Source organism: Echinops telfairi, unplaced genomic scaffold (assembly GCF_000313985.2).
Source record: "Echinops telfairi isolate 266 unplaced genomic scaffold, ASM31398v2 ScPeMD7_1;HRSCAF=3_0, whole genome shotgun sequence".
NCBI lineage: Eukaryota > Metazoa > Chordata > Mammalia > Afrosoricida > Tenrecidae > Echinops > Echinops telfairi.
The window spans coordinates 38,945,333-38,957,244 of NW_022103896.1; the positions used below are offsets into that span (position 1 = coordinate 38,945,333).

Below are 11,912 nucleotides of genomic sequence, written 5' to 3' on the forward strand. Positions count from 1 at the left end.
ATACAGCTGTTAGCACAATACATACATCAATTGTGTAAAGCACATTTGCACATTCATTGCCCCCGCTAGGATTCTTATGTGCTGGCTTTCGGGTCCATCTTCCTGTAGGATGGTCTGTATTGCTGTATTGTATTGACTCAGCTTTCTTCCCGGAGCAGGTCGTGCACATTCCGAGGGTAGGATCCATGTCTTATTCATTTCAGTGAAGGCTCGGTGGAGGCCTCTGTGGATTGGCTCAGTCAATATGGTAATATCCTATTCATCAGTAGATCATCAGGGATTCCCAAGGAGGATTCAATAAGCATTTACTGAATGGATGAGTACATTGACCAGTAGAGGAGTGGCTGACCTCATTCGAGAGTGGATGCTTTTCCTCCATGGAGTGACGGAGTATCGGATCAGGAGGGACTTTTACATTATCCAGTTAGAACCACCTTTTACTGATAACTACCAGAGAGGCATACATCAGTGGTCCAACATTTCTTTTATTTGATCATTTTGTGTATCTTTCTCTGGATAGTTGATCATCTTCAAAGGATGGTGACTAGACATATGAAAAACAAGCTCACCTGCCATTGAGTGGATGTCTCTTTTCACACTTAACTTTGCTTAGGACAAGTTTTTTGTAGGTTCACTCAAGAGGCAGGGCTTAAATCACATGGGGGAACATCGCCACAAAGGAGTCTGAGAAATGTCGCTATTAGCTTTCGGCCTCCATATTTCAGGAGAGTGGAATGGACCCCGAGTGAGTTGAGCTGCCGCATGTTCTGGGTTGTTTTTTGGTTTATTTTTGGATCTCACTTACCTTACATCTTTCCCTTCTGTTTTTTAAACTTTCTGTCTCCATGGCATTGTGTGTTTTTTCCAATTACCCGCATGTACCATGTTGCTTCAAGCCTCTGTGCCTTTACTAATGTGGTAGTTATGTAATTATTTGTCAATTTGAGAGGATTAAGAGTGAAGGGGTGGAGTCTAGCCCTTGTTATAGCCAATGAGGACTCTGTGTGGACATGGCCTTCTTCTAAGGATTCAAGGAACTCCTGTATTTCTCCTTGGAGGCGGGAGACACTCTCTCTTTTGGCTCACTCCCTGGGAGACATTACATTTGACAAGACACATGGAACTACGCTAGTGCCCTGAGCTGGAGAAGCCATGTGGAGACTCCTGCCAGCGCTGAGATGCTTACAACACTACTGGATCCACCCACTGGCTTGTGATCTTCCTGCATGTGTTTCATGAGCCTGAAGAGGACTTTATAGATTGGTATTGGACATATGGACTAATATCGAACTTGGGCTTGATCTGGACTGGGCTGGGATGTTTTCTTAATGTTCAATTGCTCTTGTGTATACAGCTCTTTCTTATGCACATAGGAGGGTCTATAGATGTTTCCCTCATCTACCCGGACTAACACAACTAGTAATAGCCAGAGTGCTAGGAGCACAGACTAGTACCAGGACACCGTGGGTTTGGACCCCCGCTCCACTAACTTCATAGGACTATTCCTTAGTGCAGCACCTGCCATAAAGTCAGTGGCCAATCCATGCTCATTGTATCATACGAAAGGAGATGTTGTAACATATGGGAAATGTTCTCTCCTTGTGATCAGACTAACTTGTTATAGCGCGAATCTAGCACTTTAGATCTAAAGCCCTAATCTAGCACTTTATGGAGTTCCTGGATGGTACAAACCACTAATAAGCTTGGCTGCTAACTGAAAGGTAGGAGGTTTGAATCCACCCAGAGCTACTTGGGAAGAAAACTTTGGTCATGCACTTCTGAAAAATCAACCATTGAAGACTATGGAGCACAGTTCTACTCTGAAACATATGAGGGCGTGCACCCTATGTCTTCAAAGCGACATCTTTGGGTTTTTAGCATTTTCAAGAGCTCTTTTGTGAGAGTAGGAGGCAGAAAGGTCAAGCTTATTCTCATTTCATGGGTACTCAGAGGTAAAAAGAAATCATTACCAGGTGATCTTGTATCTTATATTGCTTCGTTCTCCCACCCCAGTTAATATTTGACATGCATTTTCCGTTCCTTTCCCCAACCAATCTGGTCTCCGTTACCAACAGATCCATGTATCACTACTGCTTAGTCTAGTGATTGTGTGATTCAGGGAAAATATTTTATGACATTTAATGCAAATGCTGACTGTTTGGAATCCTATGTTTGAAGACAGATGCAGAAGGCAACCCATGACATAGATTTATTGAAGAAACCCTAAACATAATTTACCACTCATTACTGCTGCTTACTCCTTGAGCTTAAGCGACACTATAGGACAAGGTAGAACTACCCCTGGGGTTCAGAGGCTGTAACTCTTTAGGAGAGTAGAAAGCATCCTCCTTCACCCTGGAGAGGCTGGTGCGTTCTGTTGACCTTGACGTCAGCAGTCTAATGTCTACACTTGGCAGTGTGTTTGGTGTAGTTTCACTCACTGAGTTACCCTCGCCATTTTGAGGGGATATCTTTTCTCGGAGGCCTTTTTGGTTCCTGGACTGATACTCATCTTGAACTCTCTTGTCTGTGTTTACATTCCTTAGAAGGGGAGACAATCAGATTTAAGGTATGTAATAATATCTGGCATTTACAGCCCCAATTTTAAAATCACAGCTGTCATTTATTCAACTGTGAGGCTAGTGTATCTAGCAATACCTTAGTAAACCGTGAAAGAATGCGTGCTAATCCAGGAGGGAGCTTTTATAATCTTCTACTCTATTTGTATAGGAAGTTCATGGAAGGTGCCCTCAAAGAAAGTCAGTCTACAAATAGAATCTGAATCCAGAGTTAGTGACCAACATGGGAAAAGACCTAGCCAATCCATCCCCACAACAATTTATTTGCCGTAAAGGAGATGGAGGCCGCAAAGAGGTCCAGCAACTTACCCAAAGGCATAGAGCTACTTACTGGCAAGCTGGCCAAACTCAACTCTCTGGACTCACTTCTCCTCTAATGCACCGTTGTGTTGTATATTAACTGGCTTTAAAGAAAAGTTGGCAGCATTGAGTAATTACTGAGAAAAGCCTAGAATATTAGGCTCTTTCACTTTTTTTTTGTCACATTGAGAGGAATGGTGTTGAAATATTCTTAAATGAAGAACACATTGAACTTAATTTTCTCCTTTTGGTTAATGGAGATTGTTGGTTTTCATGGCTCCTGGGGATGAGACAGATAGTAGGAGCATTATTTCTTCTTCCTTTACTCATTCTTTCCTCGTAATCTACCCCCTTCTAAGAGGACCACCACAGATCTCCATAAGATATCCATAGAGATCAGGTATGTCTCTCACTTTCACAGAGCCACAGAGGAAAGATGTTTATACAAAGAGAATTTCTGCCATGAGATTCCTGTCACTTATCTCCCGGGAGAAGTGTATTGGGAAGGAAGGATTCCTTAGTTCTCTTACCTCTAGCCAAGGGATTTTCACAATTTTAAAAGGGAAGAGGACTTGATCAAGAACCTAAAATCTTATGAATGTATATGTGTACCTATGTAACTACCAAGGTCTCTTATCAAGACGAGTTTGTAAATGTAAAGACTATTTTTTTACACTTATTTTACAGACCTTTTCAGAGGCTTTAAGATTTAATGCAGATTATGGTGTTTTCGAAGTAATTAATAATGCTCCACAACTTCTGGAAAAGCAACTCAGAAAAATTCTACAAAGCCAGCAGCCTCGAAATCCCATCTATGATGTCGTAAGGAGGGGGAAGAATGATGCTAGACCTCCTGCAATGAGTGCCTCCTTGGACAAGGACACCATCAATGTCAACTACAATATTATGGTAAGAAACCATGTTTAGTTTCTATCTTGCCAGACACACAAAGTATTTGTTGAGATTAACGTGGCTTGCGTTGTGCTTCCCTAGATAAGAGGTAACTACATTAAAGAACATTTTATTATATTTACCCTAGCGTTTGTTAGATGCTCCATCATCTGTGTGGGTCTAATGGGTATGGTAGTCTAGTAGTTTCATTGCCATTTGATTATCAGTATAAAAGGTGTACTGAATATACTCTGACTAGTTAGAATACCAAGTCACTTTTGGGCATTATGCACATGTCTGTCCCTTCCTTTATAATGGAGACACATTCTAGAAAATGTGAGTATACAGTACTTTTATTCTATTTGGGTTCAAAACCAATCCTGTCATGCAGTTCAGAATTCAGATTTCTCTCCATTGGCCTTAAATTCTACTCTTAGTTTCTGGATGTCCTTAGAGCAAGGTCAGGAAACGTGGATGCTCCTGCTGACTTGCAACTCACTGGTCTGGGCACTTAAACACGTCGCTCGGTGAATTCGAGTTCATCGTCTGTCCAGTGATGCCTCTCCACATACTACTTAGTGTGTTATGTAGATCAAATGGAATATGAATGGATGTTTAATAATTTTATGAAACATTTTCCATCGACTTTTAAATTTAAAAATATTAAACATATTCCATTGATTTACAATCCCCGATAGAATTAGACTATAATAAGACAGTGAAGGAGTAGCTCTACTCCAGTCCAAAATTTCCCCAGTTCTTCTATTGCTGAATTAAAATTTATTTCTGTCTTTGTTGTTAACTTCCATCCAAATCAATTATTTTAGCAAAAAGATTAGATCAAAGCCTTAGGAATGTTTCCCTTTTGGGGTACTTAAATATATAAGATTAAGGGGGTTGTTTTTCTTTGGGGAAAGTGATAATGATCCAAATAGTAGTTACTATTAGTAGTAGATGGGAGAAAGGTAGGGCTTTCTACGCTCACACAAAGTGACAGTCTCAGACACTCAGAGGGGCTGTCCTATAGGGTTGCTGTGTGTCGGCACCGATGACAGTGAGTTTGGTTATCAGTAGTAGATATCATTGGGAAATTTCCCTTTTGTTGACAAAGCAGCCATCACTTCATTTGTTTACTGGACGCCATCTAAGATAACATAGAATAATTAAAAGTCTGGCTAGTTATCTTGCTTTAAAATGAATACTATTTAGTTGCTTGTATAAGGGTAAGGGGTAGATGAAAAGAAGTCAAGGGAAATGAATACAGCCATTAAATCGAGGTTCTTGGTGTGGGAATTGCAAGCATTTTGAGGGCAGGGATCAGTGTTTGGCTTGCTCCCCAACAAGCCACGAGTGTCAGGCACTTCAGAGTGTGAGCTAACACGTGTTGGGCTGAAGCTTGAGAGCATGTGTTACTTTATTTAACCGGGTAAGTGTTGTAAATCTGTTATGCTGTTGACATGCTGTTAGACATTAGAGATACACTAGTGAATAAATGTGGCCCCTGTCTCTAGTGAACTTACAGAAGAAACATGGTATTTAAAGGAATAATTTACATATAACAAAAAGTGTGTTATGGAGCAAGAGGAAAACAAGTCTCAAGTTTTCTTGATTGATATAAAACTGAAAAACCCAATAATCACAGTACCCCTAAATGATAATTTCACTTACATCCTGATTTTAAGATCTTAATGGGGTATTGTTAAGTAGAATCCTGAACTATGGTGTAGTATTAAATTAAAAGTGGTGCGGGGGAGTGGGGTGCCAGCCCCACCCACTACTAGAACTCACTGGTTCAGTAATACTATTTCTGGGTTCAATAATGCACAATTGTACAGTTGAGATATATAAGTATTATATTAAAGTCATCGAGAGCAATGAGAGATATTACAATAATACAGTCGGACATATTATATGGTAGCATTGCTCACCTCAGCCCAGCTTGGTGGTCCACGTGGAGAGAGGGGGAAGGGAAGGAGGGAAAGGGAACAGGGAGAGGGGGAAGAGAGGGGAGTGACCAGGGAGTGAGCAGCAAGGAGGGGAGATCAGAGAGTCAGAGAGGTCAGAGAGCTCTATATTGCTGACTCACGCCTATATACCTTTTGGGGGCAAGCCAGCCCACTAATTACAGGTAGAGACATACATCACAGGGAGGAGCTGCACTATAGGTTACACAGCAATGAGAGGGTGGTCTAGGGTCTCCATAGGAACATTATCAGTAGGGTGAAAACCCCTCCTACAGGAGCCTGTCCATTGTCCCCAGAGGCAGGGAGCAGGCCCACCCCTGCGGTGGGATGAGACAGCAGTCTGGCAACTGATTGCCCTCAGGGGAGGGAATGCCTGCCCATCTGACCTCCCCCCACAAGTCCCCTTTTTGTTTTATCTATAAAATTCAAAAGAGCCACAGTGGCTACATGGTTATTTTCTATACATTGAAAACTGCCAAAGCAAAACGTCATGATCCAATTAATATAGCCAAAAATTCAGGCATATAGAAAACATTTTGCTTGTATAAGGGTAAGGGGTAGATGAAAAGAAGTTAAGGAAAATGAATACAGTCATTAAATCGAGGTTTAATGGAGGATAAAGGCCTGGAGGATAAAGACCCCCTATGCCCATCTATTATTGGAAGAAAGTATGAGAGGGACTGGATGCTGCAGCGGGAAGGAAAGGAGCAAAATAAAAAAGGTCAAAACCAAGTGTAATTCAGGAAGGCAAGAATGGTTCAATAGTAAGAAATGTTTTAATATAATGAAGCATCTTAAGAGGTGAAAGGAGATATCCATATATCAGTCCCAATTAATGCCAAAGATATCCAGCAAAGTTCATTGAGCAACAAAGCAGATATCAATAGGCTTTTGTGATGTCATGTTTGCCATCTCCTTATGATCTGTAGGAGCCTTGGTGGCACAGTGGTTAAAGTGCTAGGCTGATATCCCCAAAGTCAGTAGTTCAAACCCACCAGATGTTTCACAGGAGAAAGATGTGGCAATCTACTTCCATAAAGATTTACAGTCTCTTTTCTGGTTGTGTTTGATCAATGGAATTGTATCTGAGAGGAATTACTGAGAGGTTAACGATGGGCAAGCATGACAGTGGGGCATGAGGAAAGAAAAAAGGAAAGAAGAAGAAAGAAAAAAATTATAGACATGTAAATATATAAATACTTAAATATTGTTATATATGTTAATATATAATATAAATATAAATATATATAAATGCAAATGCAACAAGGTAGCAGATGGACTTTGGCCCTCTACTTAAATCTTATCTCAGTACAAGAGCAGTTTGTTCTAAGGTGACATTGTATGATACCTTCCTGACACAATCACTGAAGTCAAAATGGGTGCATAAGCAAATGTCGTGAAGAAAGGTGATGGTGTCTGGCTACTAAAAGATATAGTGTCTGGGGTCTTAAAGGCTTGTAGGCAAACAAGCAGCCATCTAGCAAGGAAGCAACAAAGCCCACATGGAAGAAGCACACCTGCCTGTGTGATCATGAGGTGTCGACAGGAAAAGGTATCAGAAGTTCAAAAACAAACAACCAAATCAATGTGAAGGGATAGGGATTTAGTAGAGACCTAAAACCCACCTGCAAGTTAATTGGACAATCTTTCTCAGAAGGGATATTAATCCAGGGTGTAGCTTAGTACTAATGAAAAACATAACTATCTTCTAGTTCTTTAATATTTCCTCTCCGTACTATTATGGTTTTTATTTGTTTTACCTCATTAATCATGTTAGACTTGCATATGTTCATTTGTATAATGAAGATCATTGGAAACATGAAAGCCAAAATAGACAACTCTTCAGAAACAGTAACAGGAGTAATGGTTAACTGAAGGAACGGGAAGTGAGGGGTTAGGAAAGGGGGGCGTGATAGCACTGATGTCTGGATAACCCCACTCGAGGGGAGCAAACCACAGAATCGTAAGTGAATGGATATATTGGACGGTGTAAGATGCAGCAAAAACAAAATAAAATAAGGGTTCCTGGGGGGGAGGGTGGGGGTAAAGGGGAGCTGATATCAAAGAGTTCAAGAAGAAAGAAAATGTTTTGAAACGGATTGTGGTAGCAATTGTACAATACTGCTTGATGTCATTGAACTATGGCAGGTTATGATATCTGTAAGCGCTCCCAATAAAATGATATAAAAAAAGAAAGTTACACACACACACACACACACACACACAGATTTACAGTATTGAAAACTTTACGGGTCAGGTCTCCTCTGTCCTACTGGGTCACTTTGAGTTGAAATCACTTGACAAAGGTCTAGGCCCCTCCTAAACTGGCTACTAGGACATCTTGACATCTGGGCCCAGTTCAGAAATGGCCACAGGAACTGATGCATGATGGTTCCATTAATGCAGGAGTGTTCTCCGGATGTCTCCCTTTTCCCAGCCCATTCTGCATAAACACTTGTAGCCTGTTGGCACCTACCCTAGCACTAGTCAGTCATCAATAGCTTGGCTGCCATGCTCTTGTTCAATTCGATTTTCATCATATTCTTAATTGGAAAACAGAGAAAGGCCTGAGAGGCCGCTGCCTTGGTGGTGCTACCTGACCTCCTGGCATGGGAATGTCGTTCCATCAGAGAGGTGATTGAGTCCAGGGCAATTGAGAAAGAACACTTTCTCTATGAAATTGGAGTTGCCAAAGACACACACATACACACACACACACACACACACAGAAGTAAAAGGCTAATAAAAATCTGCCGTTTCAAAGCAAGGTGATGACAAGTACAACTGTGTTTAAGACATTTCTTATTTGCCACGACGTACAGTTTCTATATTTCTTTGACAGAAGATGGTGCTAAATGGCACCATGGGATCAGCCACATTGAAAACATAACTGCTTACACGTCAGCCAAAGGAAAACAGTGTAAAAGAGTTCAAGGGGATGCACTATTTAATCATATCTTGAAAAGTTTACATTTCTGATATTGTAACCTTTCCCTTACCCCATCCCTGAAAAATCCTTTAAAAAACCCACTGAAGCCACCATTCAATGATAAAGAAATAACAGTGCATGCATAAATTTGAACATGGGCATCTCTGATTTGAAGTATGACACATGAATAAATCAACAAAAGGAAGCCCTGAATTCTCGAACTGACCCATTGTTGCCAGGGGCTGTCGAGAGTAGGTTCCAACTCATAGCGCCCCCGGTGTACAACTCAACCAACGCCGCCTGGTGCTGAGCCACCCTTGCAGTTGTTAACCGTGTCATCTCTGTGTCACCTCCCTCATTGAAGGCCTTCCTCTTTTCCCTGGCCTTCAGCTTTACCCAGCACAACGTCCTTTTCCCGGGACTGGCCTCGCCTGATGCTATGTGCAAAGGTGTGAGACTCTATTAGGAGACCAACTACTTGACCTTGGCCTGCGTGCCCAAATGGAGCCTGTGTCAAATGCTCTTGTCCTTCCATTTCTGATTTTCCTTTCTTTTCCTTTTAAGTTTAGGGCCACTGTGTAAATCTCAGAAGGTGAGGGATTATAGGTGAATTGTTCAGTAGGTAGATAACTGGGAAAACAGGGTTTTGGCGAACTGACTCATCTGACAACCCTACAGAATTCTTCCAGGGTTCATACTGATTTTTACACATCTAGTGGCTTCACTGTTAATGAGAACTCGAGTGTTGGGTGATGGTCAGTGTGATATCCTATGTGGAGTCTTCCTAACTGCAGGATCCAAATGTCCTTCAGAAACCGCTGACAAGCAATGACACAATCAGCAAGACACTACTGTTAGGTCCTGACTGTCCCCATCGTTTATTCTACTATTTATTTAATTTCCCAGAAGGGCAAGTGGGTGGTGTTTTTGTTTTGTTTTGATGAGCAGGAGGAAACCATTGTGTGCTGAGTTTTCCAACCCTGGGAGTCTCATGACTTTGTAGTGTGTGACTTTACACTTTCATGCACCCCCATGAGCATCAGCTTGTCAGATGTTGCAGCCTACTAAGTGGGCATTCACTTTGCTCCCTTGGAGTTAATAACAGCCTCTGTATCGATACTAGTGCTAATATTGGAGCACAGCTATTACCTTAACAGTTTCCCCCAAAACAAATAAAACCAGACCCATTGCCATCTGGTTGTTTCTAACTTGTGTATGTAGGGTTTTTCAAGGTGGTAAATCTCTACGGGAGCAGCTAGCCTCATCTTTCTCCTGAGGAGCAGAGGGCTGGTTTGAACAGTTAACCCTGTGGCTTAGCAGTCCAACACTTACCCTAGAAGGCCAGTAGGGCTTTAGCAGATAGTCACATTTTTAAAAGAAGCCACATAAAATCAGACACATTGTCCTCGCTGAGATACACACTTTATGGGTTGTTTTATTCATTGGTAGCATTTGATTAATGTCCAGGGTACTGTCATGCTTTAGAGTTCAGAGTAAAGGAATGGAAAACCAGAACCAAGAGTGAATACAGGTTTTAGTATGAATAGTAACTATAATAAGATTTCCAATAATTTTGTATTGTCCTCATAACTTAAAAGATAAAAATCTCATAAAATTTATAATGAGGTCTCCCACCGGCTTCTTCAGTCTTGCCTGCCTCATCCCCCAGGATGCAATCTGGTTATATTAAACCCATTTTTGTTTCCACTCTTGCCACCTTCCCCCACCTCGCTCAGCATGCTTCCTGTCCAAGCGTGGCCTTTCCTGTGGGAAACCTTTCCTGGTTTTCATGCCTACCTGGGCTCCCACACAGGTCTACACCCAAGGCTTTTAAGAGTCCTGGAATTCCATGTTGGCTGCCTGGAGACTCCTGGAGTGCAGGGCCTTTTCTTTCAAATTAACCTTGGCATGCCCTGGATAATCCCTGGGGATGTTGAATACTCAACCAAACATGTGAAACTGGGAGGAACAAGGGGGATGTTGGGATCATAGTGGCCTTACCAAGTTTCCCCGGCGAATTCCTTCTCGCGTTGTCATTTAAACAAACCCACAAACGTACCTTATGATTTGAAAACACCCAGACTGACTGACTTTGTTCCAGTTCCTCCTCCTCCAATAAGGTGTGCACGTTTTCTGGATTGGATCTGCCCATCTGTAAACCGGATAACAATGGTTGGTACAGGGTTAAGAGAATTACAAGAGGTTCCAGAAAGCCTCGGATCTGTGGCTTTGGGGTTTGGTGCCCTTTTGTGCCAATATGATGGGGCTTCAAACACTTAGAGGACGATTCCATTATCTTTTCATTCCAATTATCCATAACCCTTTAGAAGCCCCTCATCGAAGGTACACATAATTCTCCCAGTGATCACCAGAGCTTATTCTTGCTTTTATACTTCGCTTGCATTGTTCGGAGAGAGGGTTTCATTTGACACTTTTCATTTGTCCTCTAACAGTGTCTTAGTCGTGAGCAAGGTATTAAGTGGATCAAGAAAGAAAGACTCCCTGCATTTTTGGAAAGTGACTGCTACTTTGAATACAGGTATTGTAATCCCATCAGTGTATACAGGTTTTTTTTCTAAAAGGCTATTATTACTTTTTCCATATGTAATATTTTTTTTGGTACTTGCTTGGTATAATAGTATACTTAAAAAAAAACTCATTGACATCTGAATTCTACGTGCGAAAGAATTGGAGTGATAGAATGCAGGTTTAAGAGATAAAGACACCTAACTTTTCCTAAGAGGCATCACAGAAACAGCAACCGGATGTCCCTGTACTTCATTAATCATTTTATCTAGTGCTAATAATGGCATTTATGTGTAATGTATTAAAAAATGTTATGAAAAAAATAGAATGTCATGGTGGGGGGGTGTCTTATTATTCCTTGAAGTCTTTTGATTTTCAAAGTGTCATATTAAGCATTCTGAAATTTTGCCAAGATTTGATTATCATTTTAAAAATACAAATCAAATCAATTAAAGCAAAGTAATTCTTACTAACGCTCCATGAATAAACAGCATTATTATTATTGCTATTGTTATTTGGTATAGTGGGTCACTTTTTAGGCTGATTACTTCAAGGTCAGCAGTTCAAAATCACTAGTTGCTCTGTGAGAGAAAGACGAGGCTTTTCTATTCTCATAAAGATTTACAGTCTCCCAAATAGAGCAGCCAGTCCACAGAGAGGACCACATGGCCAGCCCCACTATGAGACGAGATGCCCCTCACTGGCCCATGGCCCTGCGGGGGA

The 11,912-nt window shown here is 41.3% G+C and overlaps 1 protein-coding gene across 1 annotated transcript in view; it reads left to right on the top strand.

Annotated features, from left to right (window-relative positions):
• Positions 1-11,912, top strand: part of LOC123521363 (regulator of G-protein signaling 22-like) — a 69,198-nt gene that overhangs the window by 47,722 nt on the left and 9,564 nt on the right. The window contains exons 2-3 of the mRNA XM_045287238.1: positions 3,567-3,788; positions 11,117-11,202. Of these exons, the coding sequence (XP_045143173.1) occupies positions 3,567-3,788; positions 11,117-11,202 (308 nt within the window). The remainder of the gene's footprint in view (positions 1-3,566; positions 3,789-11,116; positions 11,203-11,912) is intronic.